We start from the raw sequence: 21,584 nt of genomic DNA on the forward strand, positions 1-21,584 counted from the left end.
CTTGAAAGCAGCTGCCAACAAGATGGCGCATGGCTATTGAATTTAGTCGATATTGTTAATACTGTAAAAAGACTGGTTTAATTCATATATATATATATATATTACTTATTATTAAAATATTAAAAGAAATACTGTTGCACAGGTACTTTTGACATCTTTACAAGATGATAAAAACATTCGGGGCATACCCTGGTAGCCCACCCATAGCGCCGCTTATGATTCCAATAAAGTTTGATCTTAGCATGTTGCTAAGCTAAAGCTGCAATACTTTGATAAGTATAAAAATACACACTACACACAAATATTGGGTACAAAGATAATGGTTAAGACAATGGTTAATTTAGATTGAACTTTTAATGTCGATAATGATGTTCAGTGTGTATAGGTCACTACAGTCTCACACTCACTCACTCACTCACTCATCCAAGTTGCTGATGGCGGGTGTTCATTGGCGGGTGCATTTTGTTTGGATGTCTGCCTCTCTGAAAAAACGGAATAGATCAAATCAGCCGTGCGAGAGGAGTGGAGCTGCCTCTGTGTGTTATTTGAAGAGTTTGTTTTTCCCTCACTATCTCACATTCATCCTTTGCACTTATGGTTAACACTCCCGTCGCTTTCCAGGTCGTACGAGCTTACGCGGAAAGACCGGCTCTACAAAAACATCCAGAGGATGCAGCAGAGCCATGGCTTCCAGAACTTCCACATCATACCTCAAACCTTTGTGCTTCCTGCAGAGTACCAGGAATTCAGCAGTGAGTGACCACCCCTCTCCCCCTGACCAATCACATGCATGTTTGGCTGTTAAAGAAACAGTTACTCATGTCATCATGTTGTATCCCTGTATTATGTTCTTTGTTCCATGAAACACAAAATAAGATGTTGGGCAGAATGTCTGAGCTGCTCTTTTTCATACAATGACAGTGGATTGTGGTTTATACTGCTAGGCACCAAAAAAGATAGAAAAGCATCTTAAAAGCATCTTTTACAGAGGAACAGAACCAAATTTAAGATGTTATTGACTGAAAATGGAAATCTTCCACTCGTCTGTGACACTCTTTTCGAATTTTCACACTTGTGTTAAATTAAAAAATAGCCCCCTTTGGATGCGCCGCTCCAGATTAGATGCTGTTAGAGCTCGCGTGTCACGTGACCAATCGTGACATGTCATGTTTATAAGTGCTATTTGAATGATATTTGAGTACAGTGGTAAAGGGTGAGTGTTTTAGTGAACAACATCAACTTAAACAACTTTCGATCTGTTCATTACACAGCACTATCATATGACTTTGAATATAGTGCATGAACTGTATGAACTCCTTTTATAATACTTTTGTTTTTTGTCTTTTTGTAGCTTGGCCTTTAAAATCACCATCCACTTTTGCTGTATTAAAAACAGCAGCTCAGACATTCTGTCTAACATCTCATTTTGTGTTTCACAAAAGAAAGAAAATAATACTCAGTTGGAATGGCATGGGTGTAAGTTAATGATAACAACATTTTTTAATTTAGGATGATTTAAAAAAAATAAATAATAACAAACAACATGAATAAGAAAAGTGTGTGCTCCTCTGCTCTCTCTCAGGTTCTTTCAGTAAGGACAAGGGCCCGTGGATCATCAAACCAGTGGCGTCGTCTCGAGGTAGAGGCATCTACCTGGTCAGCAATGTAAGTGATAGTCACAATTTACTCACCTTCATGTTCAAGGTCCGAAATGAACACCCACGAAGCGCCAAATGTGGGTGAATTACGCAGTGTCACAGGCCACTCTGGCGGGCGCTTTTTTCCCTTTATGTTGGTTTGTGTCAGCTTTTAAAATAATTTTACATGTTCTAGTTTTGACCTCAAGGGGGCTCTGCAAGCCTACAGTAATTAAGGTCACAGGTGTTTACATAGAACGTCTTTTATTAGTTAGTAGTCCCACTGCTCATCCATAGTCTCAATGCTGTGTGTCCACTGGCGCAGGTGAGCGAAGGTGGATTCAGTGCTTTAATCACATCATTATATTTAATCCAGATTTCAAATGATGATTGCACGCATTCATTGTGGCAATTCTGTGGCTGGGTAAGCAAAAGTTTAATAGATCAACACTGTTTGTATACTTTGGGCATTTGAAAATAAAGTTGGCATCTTTCCAACTGTAATCGCACATATTTAAGGTGATAGCGTTGCTTATGTACTGAAGGCTTGACAATACACAGCAGCTCTCTGTTGTGGTGAGTGGGGCTAAGATGATTTCTTCCACGCCATGTACCGTTAGCAGTAAATCTTGAAGCAAGATGAAAGCAGTAGGAGCGTTCATGCCATCAGGATGAAGAGAAGACCACTTTTCAGTGGATTTCCAGTGAATGAATCTACAGCGCGAGACATAACACAGTGTAATCGGATTGACAAACAAATGACTCTTTTGAGCCCGTTCTTTTTAGTGAATGAAAAAGACTTATGAATCAGTTAGAGCTGACTAAATTAATTCACTCCAAGTAAACCAAGAACTATTACTGTGTTATGTGTACTTAAGGTTCATGAGACTCACTCGTTCATATGACAACATGTTGTTTAAAATACAAATGGAGTTTTCGTTGTAATAAGTGAATAATCTGAAAAATTATTCTAAATGGACTATCTGACAATAAAATATTTCATAAATAATAAAACAATACAATTCTTAAAGGTGCAATATGTAACTTTTCTTTTTTCCCAATGTGTGAACAGCTTGTAACACAACTTAAAAAATGAGCCCTTCCCGGACTCCCTAGGTTGCCTATTAAAGCCTGTAGACTGATTTTCACGCGAAGGGAGCAGGTCGCTTTTACCGGGAAAATCCAAAGGATGTGACGTTTATGCGCGCTCCCGAGAGCCTCAGTGCTTCTCTTCCGCTATTCAACAGCGACAACAAACTGCAACACTAGGTAATGTTATCTTAGAGATGGAATCCAGCAAACGTCCGGCTCCCAGCACAACACTGACTCCTACACAAACTCAGAGTAAGCCAAAAAAACATTTATCTACTGAATCCCGTCTGGATAAGCGGGAATGTGATCGTGGTCGAACGAAAACTAGAGTGAACATCAGCAGGGCATTTGATTCCTGGAGGGACCTTCGTTCAGTTTTGGGGATCAAAACTGACCCTGAATTGGTGTTCTTCTTATTGGACAGGTAAACTTACATAACTGCAAAGCATGTGAAATGTAGTGCCATAAGGATTGATCTGTGTCATTTTAGCTAACTTGATCTTGCCTGCTAACGCTGACGAACTGCAAGCTACCTTGCTTCGTAACTTTCAAATAATTTCAACGATCTTCTCTTTATACTAAAAGTCAGGTATGCAGGATAAATTTAAGCAAATACACTGGTTTCTTGGTCGTAGTACAACATATGACATACAAAACATACAATAGTGCAACATAACAGTGCAACAGTAAACTGTCTGGTATAGTTGGGTAGTATGTAGCTGTATGTGTGTATCAGTATGCTATGTTAGCTGATAAGTAGTTTTAGTTTAGTCTCAAAGTTTGTAGTAAAACAATCATAACTGTTTAATTTTAATTATGCTACCTCATCTGTCAGCATGATGCAGGTGGATCACGTTCAGTCTCTCTGTACGTTACGTCATTGTTTTGGTCGATGCTTGTTCGCGTCTCTATGGAGTGTGTGCGCGAGCACGAGCAACAGGTAGCTGCTGCAGTTCACTGAACGGCCACAGGCATCACTAATAACAAGGGTTTCTGAATTTTACATACTGCACCTTTAAAAAAAAAAAAAAAACTGTTCAATTCATGCTTACACTATTGTTTATTTCTCTCTCATGTCTGTAAAATCCACTTGTAAAATGCAATAAAATTAATTAATTAATTAATTAAAGTTGGCCTGTAAGAAATTTGACTGGCAGGTAATTTTTTTCATTTACCAGCCACCTCAGTGAGCTAAAAAGTAAATTTCGGACCCTGCTCGTGTTGTTCCAAACCCATATGACTTTCTTTCTTCAGTGAAATGAAAATATTTTTTTAGTGAAGATATTGATGTCTGTTGCACATTCGTGAGTGCAACACAACAAAGTTCTCGTGTGAACATGCAAGCCAATGTGAAGGAGCTTCTCTCTTAGGGACAATTAAACGTTTAGCTGAACCTAGTCAGAAATGAACTTTTACATTAAGTGGCAATATTTGCCATCTGGATTTGATTTTCAGAGGCTTTTTTTTTTTTTTTTTTTAACCTTTTTATTAGTTTTTTTCTTTTTCTAACCATATAAAACAAACTGTCTCATTCATTTATGTCAAAAAAAAAATTATTACCTCTATATACTGTGTATATAAATCTAACTAGGACTATTACAGTGTTAAATGTTAAAAATAAAATACAGAAAAATGTATTCTTCTAAAGGACATTGTTTCCCCTAAATTTAGAATTTTGGGTGCATTTTTCTGACCCTGTTGTAGACCGCTGACTTAAAGTAAATTCAGTCTAGTCTCTCCTGCTATTTCTATAGCATACACATTTGTTGCTGCCTATAGAGTGTTACAAATGAGCCACTTTTGAGGTTCCATTTCTGTTAGGATGCTGCCTTAGAAGGGGGCTGCCTATGTAGGCAGTAGACATCAAGGCAGCTCACTATGTTTTGGAACAGAGCTAGAGATTTCGACTCTAGTTGGTAGAAACAAACAAAAAACATATTGACTGCTATATTGTTTTGTTCCATTTCTCTTCTCCCGTTCTCAGCTGTGGACATATTTAAAGGGTTGGTCATTCATTCAGTGTGGAGACGTATCACATTCATTGAGAGTGTCCATGATTACAGCAGTCATGATGAGTAATGAAAAAGACCTTTCAAGATCAGTGGAAAGTCTGTTTCTCTAGTCACATTTAGTCCTTGTGGTTATTTCTGGTGAATGCAGTGAGGTTAATGTGCACTGGCAGGGGGTGGTATCACCCACTGTTGTCCACATGCCGGCCTGCTCTTTAAAAACACAGGTTCACACACATCAGGTGACTGTTATTTTACAAACGAGTAGAAAGAATGTGAATAGTGTCTCTATATTTCTGTCCTTTTGCATTGTTTGTGTAGCAGCGCTGTATTGATATTCCTCACACATTCTGGTTAGGTTTTATGCTAAACCTCCCTTTGATGCCCAAAATTGCTCTCTATGTAGGCAGCTCATTTGTTTTTGAGACTCTTTATATTGCATGTGGATTTATTGTGAGTAATGTTTAAACATTCTATGAGTTGTGTAGATCTATACCTCTTGATAATATGGTCCTGTTGGTTTGTTTTTGGTGTCTCAGCCCAGTCAGATCCCCCTGGATGAGAATATTCTGGTGTCACGATACATCAACAATCCTCTACTGATTGACGGTGAGACTGCAACACTTACTGAAGCAAGTTCAACACATTCTGTAGAACATATAGGTGTGAATTCAATTTGATCTTCTTGTATCTGCAGATTTTAAGTTTGATGTGCGTCTGTATGTGCTGGTGACCTCTTACGACCCTCTTGTTATCTATCTCTATGAGGAGGGACTGGCCAGGTAAATCCATTAAATGAATTCATGCCTTCAATCATCAGTCTAGATCAGCGTTTCTTAAACTGTGGGTCACGACTAAATTGAGTCTCATAGCCATACATGTTGGGTCGCGACATATGTGCAATTAATACAAGTAACTGAAATTGTAAAGAGCAAATGTGCTCTGTTTAGTGCACTCTTTTTTGACTGTTTTCCACAATATAATTTTAAAGACTCTGTCTCTCACCGCAATATCAAGCGAGGCGGAGGCACGGTCAGGTGCAGAGGTGATGCGGTTTAAGGGTGCATGTTTAAATGTTACATTTACGCGGATATTTAAGAGTCTTAAAGAATAATAATGTTTTCTGTAAGAGTCTGTCTATATCACAATTGTTTTTGTTATAAAAAAATCGAATACATTTATTTATTTAAATAATTTTCATCCCCTTTTCTCCCAATTTGGAATGCTCAATTCCCACTACTTAGTAGGTCCTCATGGTGGTGCGGTTTCTCACCTCAATCTGGGTGGCGGAGGACAAGTCTCAGTTGCCTCCGCTTCTGAGACCGTCAATCCGTGCATCTTATCACGTGACTCGTTGTGCATGACACCGCGGAGACTCGCAGCATGTGGAGGCTCATGCTACTCTCCACGATCCACACACAACTTACCACACGCCCCATTGAGAGCGAGAACCACTAATCACGACCACGAGGAGGTTACCCCATGTGACTCTACCCTCCCTAGCAACCGGGCCAATTTGGTTGCTTAGGAGATCTGGCTGGAGTCACTCAGCACGCCCTGGATTCAAACTCGCAACTCCAGGGGTGATAGTCAGCATCAATACTTGCTGAGATACCCAGGCCCCCAAAAATAGAATAAATTAAAGGATATAGCAATATATGGGTCCTGGGGCAAAAGAGTTTAAGAACCCCATGTCTAGATAATTTCACATGCACACTGCTTTTTCTCCTCATGAATTAACTGTAAACAGATTAACAGTTACATTTATTGCACAAGATTTAGGGCCTATTTTTTTTTTCTTTTGAGAAAAAAATTAAAATATCAGGGTGATTCTAACGAAACCCATTAGGAAAATATCCTGGTCATGTTTTATACCAAATCAATAATAAAATGGCAGCCTACATTTAAGACCAGTAAGATTTTCTTACATAATTTTCAGGATACTTAAGCACATTTTACACCCCAAATTCCCATTACCATAACATATCTTGATGTTTTACTTTTACTATACTTTGTTTTTAATTGATAATGGTTCCATTACCGTAATGCATTACCGTAATGCAGTAATGAAAGGCAGTACCAACAGAGTACTACTATGATGTATAAATACTTTACAATTTAAATAATTTATCCTTTTTTTCATGTTGCAGTAATGCCATCGTCATGGCCTTTTCTATGTATAAAATGTATAATTCTTATTTGTTTCTTTTGATTTTGGAGTAAAATAGGACCAGGACAATTTCTTGACGGATTTCATCATTTTATGGCATTTTTGAATGGAAATTTTTGATGCATCAAACTTTGAGTGGCTTACTTATAGTTGACTTTGACTTCATATGAGAAAGTATTTAAACACTCAAAAAATGACTTGTATCACCTTGCTACATTCCTTGAAGACATTGAAAACATACAGACACTAGAGGGCAGCAGAAATCTTTCCAGTAAAGTTGGACGAGCTCGTCTGGGCCTGAAACAAAGCTTTCCATTGTCTCATTGCTGGAAGGAGACTGACAAAAGTTTTTTTTATATATTTCTCAGAACGTTTTTAAAGCACCAAGAGAATCTGACACCCTTAACAGAACACAATGAAGCAAGCATGTTCTCAAGCTTGTATAAATGTCGTTCTAAATGATTGATCATACCTGAAGAGGTTCCTTTTATGATTTAGCCACGGATATTAGTGGAAAAGATTTCTCTCCGCTCAGCAGTCATGGAAATATTACCGTCTCACAATCGCTCTGATAGTCGTAACCGTCTGTACAGTGCCTGTGAAACACATTCACTCTCTACACGCTCACGTTTTCTCAGACATGTGAGTGAGAAGCTCAAACAAACGCTCTGGTTTTTGGATGACGTGGTGTGTGAGACTGTGGGAAGTGAATGTGAAGTGGTCATGTGTGTAAAATGCTTGACGCTGAGGCCGCTTTTACACAGTAACACTACAGTATGCTGTCAGCACACTGCTGGCACTTCATCCTGGCACTTTTCCTGCCCAACTTTTATCTTGGAGATCCCAGAAGCTTTGAAGGTATTCAGGTGTTCTCTGTGTGCCAGGGAATTTTTCCTCCACATGCTTCCTCCCAGGACCGCTGGACTCTGGAAATGCCCACAAGCTTTAAATCAATGAGATTATAATTATAAAATTAGATTTTTCATAAACTATATATATATATATATATATATATATATATATATATATATATATATATATTTTATTTTTTTTTCATCTGCGCTACAGTGTTTTTGCCATGGGTAAGGGATGTTCTTAAGCATGGTGTGAAGCAGAGTTCTTAAAACCCCGTTAACTCTGGTAACTATATATATATATATATATATATATATATATATATATATATATATATATATATATATATATATATATAATATTATGTGTGCAATTTTGCCATTTTATTTATTACCCTGTGGGGATTAATAAAGTTGTAATCTAAAATGAAATCGCTTTAAACTTGCACTTGAGTGGATTATTGCTATTGTAAAATGGTGGAAACAGCAATATCATAAATAGTTAGGTTTGTGGGTGTTTTGCCAATCATTATTACGCAACTCTGGTCTTAGTGACCCGGCACTTATATCTGTCCCAAATTTTACCAAATTACCAATAATATATTTTGTTATATTTTGCTGTTTTATTTTTCATTTATCAAAGAGATGATGCACCAAATGACATTTTATGAGATGCCGCTGGCTGTCAATCACATATTGAGCTACACATAACACATAAGCTACACATATGTATTTTTTGTAGACACATATTTAATCTAAATAGACAGAATGTACAGAATTTCACTAGTACACCCAAATAACAATAGCCATTTCAAACTGTTCATGTGTTACACTTGCTATAGTTTACTTCCACATTATTTCTTCATCAAATATTAATGTCAAATGTAAATCAAGTCAATAACTACAACAACTGTGCCACCTTGAGTAACAAATAGCATGTATAGTATGTATGTGTACATGCATATGGGATAATCAACAGGAAATCAACATGATATAGTAGTCATTTGTAATTGAAACACACTGGTTACTACTAATTTATGTTATGAAAGAGATATCCTGTGATAGTAAACTTATACAGATATTAAGTCATTCAAAAATATGAATTATGGAAGCACAAATATAGTATATTGCAACACTATTTCATATCTCGGGTCACTAATGACCCTACACACTTTATGTATAACATTTTTTTTTTTTTTTGCAATTTCTGTTTTTTTTTTTTTTTTTTTTTTTTGAATTGTTAAACTATTTATAAGAGAAAGGTTGAGGAATACTAAAGAGGTGTGGGTATAACTCCAAAACATGGATTAAATATAGGGGGTGAAATCTGGTACCAGGCCACTAAAGACTCGAGGTACGGATTTAAGAGTTAATAATAATCAGAATTAACAATGTTCAGAACTAGGGATGTGTTTTTTGGTATAACGGCTTCGAACATGGCTTATCCAATCAAAATTCACTATCATAAATGATTATTACTACGCTGTTATGTGCAGTTTATAAACAGATAAGTTTGCATTTTAGCAACGAGGCAGCATTGTATTGATTATTTCAAACTTGGTGAGATTGACACTATAGTTTTCATGACAGAAACATGATATTTATTATTAGTGTTGTTTGATAAGTCAAGCATTAATTTTACAATTGCTTTAAAGGGATAGTTCACCCAAAAATGTAAATTCTCTCATAATTTACTCACCCTCATGCCATCCCAGATGTGTATGACTTTCTTTCTTCTGCAGAACACAAATGAAGATTTTTAGAAGAATATCTCAGCTCTGTAGGTCCATACAATGCAAGTGAATGGTCACCAGAACTTTGAAGCTCCAAAAAGGACTTAAAGTTGGCATAAAAGTAATCCATAAAACTCCAGTGGTTTAATACATGTCTTCAAAAGTATTATGATAGGTGTGGATGAGAAACAGATCAATATTTAAGTCATTTTTTACTATAAATTCACCTCACTGCTTAGTAGGTGGCGATATGCACGAAGAAAGTGAATCGCCAAAAACAAAAGAAGAAGAGTTTGAAAGTGGAGATTTATAGTAAAAAAGGACTAAAATAGTGATCTGTTTCTCATCCAAAACCAACTGGATCACTTCAGAAGACATTGATTAAACCACTGGAGTTTTATGGATTACTTTTGTTTGTCACCAGTTCTGGTCACCATTCAGTTGCATTGTATGGACCTGCAGAGCTGAGATATTCTTCTAAAAATCTTCATTTGTGTTCTGCAGAAGAAAGAAAGTCATTCACATCTGGGATGGCATGAGGGTGAGTAAATGATGAGAGAATTTTCATTTTTGGGTGAACTATTGCTTAAAATATATGATTTTTACAGACTGGTTTAAACCCCTGACCTTAAGTATAAAACCTCAACATGTAAGTTATCTCATACCGTTCACAACACCTTAGCATTGTGGTGGCATGTTTTGTATGATGAATCATCACTCACATTTACTTTAGAAAATGTAAAACTCTAGTTTTAGCTTGTCTTTTCTCTCAAGTCTCTGGAGAAATCCCACATCAGTCCATCACAGTGTAGCCATTATGATCAAACACTGGCCAGGTCATCATAATGCTGGATTCTTGTGTGTTGTCATTGGATTTGCTAGAGTTAGTCGAATGTATTTCATAAAAACTCTGTTTACCTACCACATTAATATTAGATAGATCAGACTGAAATATTTGCGGCAGGAATTTAAGGCTGTCACACATTTACTCAGGACTGTTTGCTTTGGTACTGTACATATTTATTCTTTTCAACAGGTCAGTTCTTCACTGAATGTCATGCACACTATTAAGGTCAGTTTTGCATCTTTGGCTGTGTGTTGTAGGTTTGCCACAGTGAAGTATGATCGCGCAAACACAGCAAACATCAAGAATCAGTTCATGCATCTCACCAACTACAGCGTCAACAAAAAGAGCAGCAACTACGTCAGGTGAGCTCTCACACTTAACTTCTAGATGTTTCCCGGTATACTGTAGGCGGATTTATTCTTAGCCGCAGACGGCATGCCCACAGTCAGTTTGCTGATCGTTTGATGAATAATTGAATGCTGCTTGAGTCTCTCACTAGAACATGACTGATCAAATACTGGCTCTTATATTTACTGTAAGTGCAGAATATCTGTGCCGAGAGGGGTTGAAATGTAAGATGGATTCTTAACATAATCCGAAAAGAAAAGTTGTTTCAGAGGCAGAGAAAGTTATTACCTTTTGATAAAAGATGATTCTTTAATATAACATGCAGCAATGAATTATGCACAATAAGACTAGAGATGTGAATGAAGAAAGCTGATAGGAATTCATATTGACTGCTTCTGAAGGTGGTAAGAAAAATGACATTTTTTAAAACACAATACATTATAGATTTTGGTAATTTCTGATTTTAAATAACATTAATAAAACACAAATAATTAAGTTACTTATGTAAACAAATGTTTGTAGTGTTCTCTGTTTGTCTTCAGACACATTAGCTATGGAAAAAAACTGTTTTTAAACTCATTAGGATATGTTTTGTATATTAAAGTATGAGAATGTTCTTACGGTACACGTGGTACACACTGATCAATTATTCATAAAGATTGTATATGATATTAACTACATTTAAACAATAAGATATGAGAGGCCATGTTATATACAGTCACTCAAGTTAATTAAGTGCAACCTCTTCAGCTTTGTCTATACTCATAATTTAGCAAGTGCCTTATTGCTTTTAAAAACAATCACTACATAAAAATATTAAGTACACAACTTGACATTAAAACGTTATTTTAATAAGCAAACATTACCCTTTTAAAAGAATGTTCCAGGTTTAAAACAAACTAAATTCAATGGACAGCATTTGTGGCATAATGTTGATTACAGCAAAAATGATTTTCGACTCGTCCCTCCGTTTCTTTAAAAAAAGCACAAATGTGTGTTCCAGTGAGACACTTACAATGGAAGTCAATGGGGTCAATCCATAAACATTAAAATACTGTTTCAAAAGTATAGACACAAGACATAAACAATATGTGTGTTAACATGATTGTAGTGTGATAAAATCACTTACTAACCACATCTGTGTGAAGTTAGTCACAATTTAACAACTTTGTTGCTTTGATGACGTAACAGCGGCAAACCCTGTGGTCTGGCAAATGCCATTAAATTCCTAACTGTATCACAGTAAAATCATGTTTACACACATATTGTTTACATCTTGTGTCTATACTTTTGAGTATTTTATTGTTTACGGATTGGCCCCATTCACTTCCATTGTAAGTGTCTCACTAGAACCTTGATTTTTACTTTTTTTTAATTCTCTAAACTCTGAAGGTGTTTTTTTTTTTTTTTTTCCCAATTTGGAATGCCCAATTCCCAATGTGCTCTAAGTCCTCGTGGTGGCGTAGAGACTCGCCTCAAACTGGGTGGTGGAGGACGAATCTCAGTTGCCTCTGCGTCTGAGACCGTCAATCCACGCATCTTATCACGTGGCTTGTTGAGCGCGTTACCACGGAGACGTAGCGCGTGTGGAGGCTTCACGCTATTCTCCGTGGCATCCACGCACAACTCACCACACACCCCACCGAGAGCAAGAACCACATTATAGCGACCACGAGGAGGTTACCCCATGTCACTCAGCACACCCTGGATTCAAACTCGTGACTCCAGGGGTGGTAGTCAGCATCAATACTCGCTGAGCTACCCAGGCCCTCGTAATCTGAAGGTGTTTTTAAAGATTTCCTGTTTCAGTGGCATACCCAAAATTAAAGGCTTAAAACTGGACAAAAAAAAAAAAAAAGCAAGGTGGGTGAAGTAGGGCTGGGCGACAAAAAAAAAAATCTCGATTTTTGTCAAAATTATGGACGATTCACGATTCAAAATTTGATTTCATCTTTTAAATGTACTCCAACATGATTCAAATTGTGTGTTCTTTATTAGAATCCAAGGCAACCTGGTTAGAGAAATCCAAGTTCTTTTCATTATAGGAAACATAGGTGTGCAAGAAAAATTTACAAATGCACCACAGGGGGAAGTTATCAACAGAGTGTAGATGTAAAATTAATTCAAATCTAATAAACCCAGATGTTCAGAAATAATAGAATAAGAAAACTGCTGAATAATTTTTAGCCAGTGTAGGTATTCATTTTATCTAAACCAAGTCTATCTAGAAAGTTATCTAGAAATCAATCTCTATAAATTCTCAAGTTTATCTAGAAAGTACTCATTGTATGTTAAACAGTTTGTGTGTATATTCATAAACCCCTGCAGATAGAGACGTGCCCTTTAGCGGTTCACGCTGAGCAGCACAGCAAAATGAAATAATTTATCATTACAATTCAACTAGCAAAGTTTGTCAAAATGATCGCTTGCCAAATGTTGGGTATAGATGCAGTACACTTGAAACACGTCACAGAACAAAGCAATAAGTAGCTATCTATCTGTATCATCATGGCAAAATGAGCGGGGGATGTTTGATTCTCCCATATATAGCCTATTTGAAATGAAGCGCCTGTAACTATCACGTAACTAATGCTTTTTTATGGGAAAAAAGAAAAGGAAGGAGACCGTTCATCAACATGCGCACGTCGAGGCCAGTTATGGGCTTAAGCCGGTGTATACATGCATGATGGACAAAGCTGAGCTATAATCACACTGTGTACAATCGTCCTGGGAATATTACCGCTATCTTTTATTTCAGTCTCAGTGTTGGTGCCCTGTCAAGTTCATTTGGAGCACGCCACACATGTGCAGCTGATCAGATCGGGAGCGGCATTAAGACAAGCACTGTGAATTCTTTTTCTATTCCTTATTCAGCCTTTGGTGGATTTACAACATATCCATCTATAGTGCTTTCAATGTTTTTATGCAAAATATCTATTTTTAGATTTAAAGAAAAAATGTCAAAATGCAAATTTGAAAGAATCGGGAAAAATCTGAAAAACCGCCCTGCACTAGGGTCAAACGTTTGATATCATTGTAAAGAAAACTTTTCAAATGTTTTAATGATATAAATGATGATACATTCTGAGACTTGGCCTAAGAAACTGCTTAAAAATCACACAAAAAACTTTTTTTTTTTTATTTGACATATATCTCTGGTTGTAAATAAGGTGGCTCTGAAAAACTGCTTTTGTTTTGTTCCCAATCATGTCAACTGTATCTGAGAGATTAATTCTGCAGATTTCCCACAATATCAATTAAGAATTTATTCCATCTGCAAACACATATGAGATTAATATCTGAGGTTATTAAGCAGTAATCCATATTAGCTTTATATAGTGGCTCTTAATAAATGCCTGATCAACAGCATGCATTTCTCTCTATGGTAAAACCTTTATAAATTTTACTATGATTGAAACAGATCTGTCAGGGAAAATAGTAAAATAATCGCTTCTCATTGTTCCTCGCTCCCGAACGGGTGGGGAATGTGCTCTCAAAAACCAGCTAATCCCTGTGTTTGTTAATCACGTCAACATTGTTGCGTTGTGCTCATTTGTCAGTGTTGTTTTGGCAGTGTTGACAGTCACGGCTTTTTTCTCTTTCAGCTGCGATGACCCTGAAGTAGAGGATTATGGGAACAAATGGAGCATGAGCGCAATGCTCAGATATTTGAGACAAGAAGGCAAAGACACCACATGTGAGTCGATCTGAGCGGTTGCTTATGTAATCATCATTTTCATCTTTAACACTCCATAACGTTTGACATTCAGAACCACTAATTCACATTTATTCTTAAGCACAACGCACCACAGAGTCATTTTTCGACTGACACGCTTGTTACTCTCCCGACAAACAACAGTAGCAACATTTTACGACCAGCTGTGTGTTTCATTTTACGTTTTAATTAAGTATCCCACCAGTGTCTGACTTTAAAAGGAAAGTTCACCCAAAAAATGAAAAATCATGTCATTAAGTCACCCTCATGTTGTTCTAAAGCTGCATGACTTTATTCTAATGACATTTTGAGTGGTTGTGTTTTGCACAAAACAATTAGTAAAAAAAAATGGTACTGTACATTTTGTAATAATACATTTTACACCTGTAATGATTAACTGATTAATGTTTGTGTGTGTGTCAGTGCTGATGGGTCAGATTGAGGATTTGATCATTAAATCTGTTGTGAGTGCTGAGATCCACATCGCCACTGCCTGCAAGATGTTCGTCCCACATCGCTGCAACTGTTTCGGTAAGACACATCATACATGGGGATTCACCCATAGAAATATTTCTTTTTGTATTTTACCATGGATAGTTGTCTTTCTTTGGCACGACACAAAGCAGAGTGGTAAAATCACAAGAATAAGAAAGAGCATGAGAAAGTAATATAGTTCATTGTCCAGGCAATGTAGCAACTTAACAGACTTAACATGGCTTAATGTACTAATACAAAGACCAGAAAGAATCAAATTTCTCTGATATGTCCCTTGTCATAAACACTATCTACTGGCAAATCAACGACGCCTTACAACCCTCTACGGACACGTTGGAGAATTAATCGCCATTGGCTAGTACATTTTTGTTTTTACTCGCCAGACTTTTGACAACATGTAAGTGTAATGCAATGAAAAACTAAAAAAGTTATTAAGAGGCATCATCTATATATATATATATATATATATATATATATATATATATATATATATATATGATTTCACCCAATATAGTATGCAAGATTATACATTTTCTTTTCATATTTCGCTTTTGATCCTTTTAATCACATTTTAGCTTTTGTACAAATGTGCAAATTTCACATTCAATGAATTTTTATGATGTCATAAAAATTGCATTTTCAATAATGATAAAATCTGTTGTCACTATTTGAAGTTTCATACAGTTTTAACAAAATATTCACAAGGTTGGAACCTAATGAAATATAATTAATAATTATATTATAAAAATATTAATTTAAGTGCTACTATATCAAAACTACTATGCAAAAAAAAAAAAAAAAACCTTTGCATAGATTTGTTAAAGATTTGTATTTGTAAAATTCATATTTACAGTGTTTTTTAGTAGTTCAAATATTTCACAATGACTGTGCCTTTTAAATATTTATGTATTTACACATTTATTACGCTTCATTACGTATTTTGTAACATGTTTGTTTATATGTGCGATACTGTCTCTTTAAGAGAATGGCAGCTCCGCCAGCAAGTATTTACGGTTGAGTGAGCACAGCGCACATTAATGAGCGAGAAGTTGCACGGTGGTTTTTCCCTCATCCGTGCAATGTATGATTAGAAATAATGTTTCTTTTGATCTTTTTGGTCACCAACTGACTGTAAATAACAGAAAGGATTTTAAAACAGACATGAAATGAAATTGGAGTGTGCGAGTCTCGTCTTTGGATACAAAATACACGGTATGAATCAAAAGGAAACTTTTACGTGCATAATGTGTATCAACTTAAGTGTACAAATATTTATTCTACAAGTTCTCAAATTCAAATCTACAGCCTTTTGAGTTATACAACACTTTTCCCTTCTAACAGACGTCCAACAGGCGCTTTACTGGTCTTTAGCCATGCTTTAAAATGGAGAATGTTGTGAAAACAGTCCGGGGAACAGTTTAACCAAAGTATTTAAATGCTTATGAGAGGCATGTTGTTAGCTTAGCAACATGCTAACAAAAGTCTCCCATGCAGTTTGTGCATCATACAAATTGTGCTGCTCATATGGAGATGCTACCTATGTTGAGCATGGTCAGAAATTAATTAAGGGGTCTTGGTGCAAAACTGCCACCTAAATAAAAAAATAAAGTTCAAATTCAAAATGTGAGGCCAAAAATAACCCCGTACTGAATTGCTCTTTTAAAATTTGTTTATATGATATAGTTCTTATTCTAGTCCTAGTTATACATGTTCAGTTCCTTACGATTTCCATTCTTAATAGAGTACAACAGAGCCCGCCCACTTTTTCAACCGTCTGGGTTCTGGAAATATTTTTCCCAACAAAAGAGTTGTAAGCCATAAACCAAACCAACAAGCTCTGAGGTGAATCACAACATTACAAACTTTGATTTGAAGCAAAAAAGTATTTAAAAATCACACAAAGATACAAGACTGTGTACTGAATGTCTTTAAGGAGGGAATGAACTACAATCCATTGCGTATGATGTAATCAAATGAAAAATGATAGAATTAGAAGCAATATATTTAAATTATTGCAAAATATTCAGATATATATACAATACAAATTAGTAGTTTGAGAGTGTAGGGAGAGCGACTGGATTGCGCCATTCACAGTGCATCATGGGAGTGGGCCGAGCTGCAGAAATCTTTTGACATGCTTTGTTCGCCAGTGATTCCCTGATTGGTGGATTTTCCCCCTCAAGATCATGGGTAATGTAGTTCTTCACCAGAAATGACTGATTTCTAAAACAGTGATTAACAACCTTGGACCTCACGGTAGGTCTGTCTTTAAAGGTTTATATGTTATTGTTAAAAAACTGTTCACAGTTCACATGGAATTTTACTTCCAAGACCAGACTGTTGCTCTCTATTGGAAGGTGTGTCAGTACATTTCAAACTCAGTTTTTGTTGTTCTCCTGTATAATTGTCTGTCACAGACTGTAAACACAGAGGCTCCATGTTCACTGTGTCTTTGCTCACACTTCAGATACTGCAGTGTCTGTGCTAATGACTCTTTTAGTAGTTTGCGAAGGTAGTGATAGTGATAGCTGTGGTGTGTCGAGGTTTAAACTCGTTTTCTCTCCATATTTCTTATACTCTTTTCAATACATTAATTGCAATGGCAGTGTAACGTGTGTGTAGAGGTGTTGCTTGTTTAGTTTGTGATTACACTGTGCTGTTATCAGAACATCACCTGCATGAACATGATATCTGTACCCAGTGGATGCCCTCATCTCAGTGTGAATGTTGGGGTACTGGAAGCAGGCAGGGTCAGCCCGGGGTCACATGACTGAATCTGAGGCGCACATGCAGGTGCGTAGAGTGCCTGGTATAATATTCTCAAATGGTCATTTATACAATAGAACCCGCACAACAACATATCACTACAGTAAGTAATGCAAATTAAAACCTATGGGGCATTATAGTGACCTGATCTTGTCACATGCTATACATGTTCTGATATGTCAAAAATGTTTGTAAAAAGAAAAACCCACCAAACCATCAGTAAAAAAGGGATTTGTGCTTCTAGACCAGAGAACGTTATAAGCACAAGAAATTTATGAGCTGATGATGATTCTATGAGACCTTTTATTTATAATATATTTAATTCACTGGATTATCCAAAAATAGACATTATTACGTAATTATTTAATGGCAGATGCTACTTGCACCCCAAGTTAAATACTAACATACAGTACAAGAGGCATCAGCATGTTTATCTGGAGTCCCACTGAAACTCTCCACCAACCCCTATGCCTAAACCTAACCTACAAATATTAGCCATGGTTTTACTACAGTAACCATGGCATTTGCTATAAAAACATAGTAACCTCAAAATGAACTATTCCGGTTACTACGGTCTTGATTACTACAATATTACTATAGTAAAACCATTAGTTTTAGCCATTAGTTTTAATAAGGGCTTAACCCTAATCTCAGTCTTGCTAGAATTTTGCAAAAGCAGCAATACAATCTAGACACGACCGATGCCGACCAGGAAGGGAACACGTGCCATCCACAGACCTACCACTTACCCCCTTCACTGTGACCAAATCACTGCGAGGAAATCAACCTTTATGTTATAATAAATTGAAGGTAATATTAAGAGTGGAGAAAGGAAACGTGATGGGCAAAAATTGGATATAAAATCGTCTGTACTCCTTGTGTAGTGTTGGGTAAGGTGCTAAAAAAAAAAAAAGTAATTCACTAAAAATGACTAATGACTGATTTAAAATTGTAATCAGATTAATAACTTTTTAACATCTTCAAAAAAGTAATCACATTACTTATTACTTTTACATTATTTTCTAAGACAATGCTTTTGTTTTTCCAGTCAAAGAATTCATAATAATATTTATATTTCCACCTTGTTCATTGTCTCGTAAGGGGGCGTACTCCCTTCTGAGGTCATAGAAATGCAAACAGATATAGATTTTAATGTAGTTCATGTTTTAAGTGTTCTACATATACAATATTATTTAGAAATATGTTGAACCAAAGTAAAGTAATTATAAGTAGTTAACTTAAAGGAAAAGTTCACCCAAAAATGATAATTGTCTCATTTACTCACTGTCATGCCATCTCAAACTCATATGACTTTCTTTCTTCCAACTGTTTCAAGCTCCAAGAAGGACATAAATGCATCATAAAGGTAATCTATACAATACACACACTCATGCGTCAAGCGTGAGGAAGTGCAATCCAGCTTTAAATCATGATTGTGCCTAGAGACTGCAGATGTCAAGATTTGGAAAAGGAGTTACATTTTGGTCTGTTTCTCACCCAAAACCGATCGTATCTCTTCAGAAGACATGGATTAAACCACTAAAATTGTATGGATTACCTTTATGCTGGCTTTATGTCCTTTTTGGAGCTTGAAAATGTTGGACCCCATTGACTTGCATTGTATGGATAAAAACATCTCATATATCCATAACACTGTACCCACGCCACTGCAGCGATACTAGTGTTGTCGTAATTTTCTGGGGTTCCACCAGACTTTAGGGGTGCATATAGCAGTGCTGTGTGGCAGGTGCTGTTAACGTGTTATTTAGTACAGTATATAAACCATTTTTATCATTGAATTGCCATCAAAATTAAGTATAACTTGAATATACTGTTAGCATGATACAAAATTACTCATACCGTGAAGATTTTGGTCATGTCCCCCAGCCCTACTTCGCAGGTAGTTTTTGAGACCCAGTTTTGTCCAGAAGGGAACCGGTTGGGTCGGAAAGCCTTGCGAGAGTTTCATTTGCTGTTATTAAGTTTAAGATTTGGGTTGAGGTTAGGGTAAGATTCAGGGGTAAGGGTAGGTGTAGGTTAACACAATATAAACACAAACACAGTAGGGATGTGCAAGACTACTGATTTTCATAATAGACTAGTCAGTGTTAAGGATAATAATTAGGCTCTGTCATCTTAATGTGACCCCGATCAGATGCGTTTCAGAGGTATATACGGACTCTAAGTGCAGCACTTCCACATGGTGACTAACGGATATTCAGCAAATAAATAATAACTATGACATCTTATTGCACAAAACTATCAACGTGAGAAAAGTACAAAATAAGAAAAGCTCCAATACAGAGCGGCACAAAACCGCTTATGCGCATCCTGAACACAGAATGACGTGCTTCAGTGTAACCAGAGTTCTTCAGGGCAATCCTCGCTGCACATTGAAATATTGCGACATCCTCTTTCCATGTTTAAGCATGACGTATGTTGATTTGTTCATCACTGAAAGCAATGGTGTATCAAGACACTGAGAGTCAAAGGTCATGTGTCCAATTAAAACTACTCAAAGTCAAGAAAATACCACCCAGACTACATTTACAGCAATTATTGGCTGCCGAAAGCAAAAAAACCACAGAAATTCAAGAGATATTTAGAAACCAATTGTTGTACCTATGCAGTTCATGGCTATATTAATGCATTTTAATGTTTGATTTGAAAAACTCTTTTGTTATTTTTTTTTTAATTTTTTTGTGTTTGTACAATTGAACAATTTCTTTGATTTTGTATGAGCAAGTTTGGTTCAGTTTTGGGTCTCCACATGTAAAACCAGTTAAATGAAAGTTTATCTACAGTCCACTCTGAATGTCTTCCACTTACCATCTTTATCACAAAAAGAAAATGCCTCGTCATGCTAATTAAAGACGAAATAAGTGAAGTCGCGGCTTACAAATGAGTCAGTGCTGATAAAGGCCTGTAGCATTGACTCCAGTAGAACAGACCTCATTGTTTTCTCACCCGAATCTAGACCAGCGCCACGTGGGCCGACTCCCTGGACCACTAAGGATTCACCTGGACGCTGATTTTTTGGATGAGAATTAGAAGCGGGTTTTTCTTTTGAAAAACGAACTGTTGTAATATGATCCTTCATTGGTCCGTCTTCAGCACTTATGTGGAAACAAAACAAAAACCCAGACTCTTACTAGTGAATAAATGAGCCTCTTTGTGTGTGTCTGTTGGGCTGTGTGTGTGATATATTTGTGTAATAGCATTCAGATCTTCCCAAGTGCAGTTAAATGCTCCTTTAGGAAAGCCACTGAATTTTATTTAATTTCCTGAAATAAAAAAACTGTAAAATGTCTTGAGGTGTAGTAACCGTTGTATAAGCGGAATAATGACTTCATCCCCTTGTTAAAAAAATAATGCACGACGCCGGAGTGGACACATTATCACCTCGGGGTGTGCATTATTTTTCAGTAATTCAACAGAACATCGTCAATTATTCCATAATTTAGTAGAAGTATGTGTTTCTGATTGTCATTTGAGTACACATGCCCTATTATGTGAAGTGTAAAGCATCGGATAAGAGATTGTCCTCCACAAATCTGTATATCTCTGAAGTTTTGCTTTAAAGAAATTTTGTCATCATTTACTCACCCTCATGTTGTTCCAAACATGTATGACTTTCTTTCTTATGTGGAACACAAAAAGAGATGTTTTAATTAACATTTTAGTGTGTCTTTTTAATATGATTGAGGTTGATTGTGCCTAGTGGAAATGGATTCCATTTAAAGGAGCAAAAAATATCAAAATTAGTCCATGTGGCTCATGCATCATATTCCAAGTCTTCTGAAGCCATACGATAGTTTTTGATGAAAACAACCTGAAATTTAAGTCATTTTTCAGTGAAGATGCACAAAGTTCTTGCATGTACACACAAGTCCCCTTTCACTGTCATTACATGGAAAA

The 21,584-nt window shown here is 36.4% G+C and overlaps 1 protein-coding gene across 3 annotated transcripts in view; it reads left to right on the forward strand.

Moving 5' to 3' along the window:
• Nucleotides 1-21,584, forward strand: part of ttll5 (tubulin tyrosine ligase-like family, member 5) — a 206,760-nt gene that overhangs the window by 14,266 nt on the left and 170,910 nt on the right. For 2 of the 3 annotated variants that reach the window (XM_051723166.1, XM_051723165.1), the window contains 7 exons: nucleotides 622-752; nucleotides 1,583-1,665; nucleotides 5,278-5,347; nucleotides 5,436-5,520; nucleotides 10,600-10,704; nucleotides 14,296-14,387; nucleotides 14,829-14,936. In XM_051723166.1, coding sequence (XP_051579126.1) covers nucleotides 622-752; nucleotides 1,583-1,665; nucleotides 5,278-5,347; nucleotides 5,436-5,520; nucleotides 10,600-10,704; nucleotides 14,296-14,387; nucleotides 14,829-14,936 — 674 coding nt within the window. Of the gene's footprint in view, nucleotides 1-621; nucleotides 753-1,582; nucleotides 1,666-2,889; nucleotides 3,154-5,277; nucleotides 5,348-5,435; nucleotides 5,521-10,599; nucleotides 10,705-13,448; nucleotides 13,537-14,295; nucleotides 14,388-14,828; nucleotides 14,937-21,584 lie in introns of those variants that run through there. The other variant, XM_051723168.1, reaches the window with a different exon arrangement.

Source organism: Myxocyprinus asiaticus, chromosome 17, assembly GCF_019703515.2.
Source record: "Myxocyprinus asiaticus isolate MX2 ecotype Aquarium Trade chromosome 17, UBuf_Myxa_2, whole genome shotgun sequence".
Classification (NCBI taxonomy): Eukaryota; Metazoa; Chordata; class Actinopteri; order Cypriniformes; family Catostomidae; genus Myxocyprinus; species Myxocyprinus asiaticus.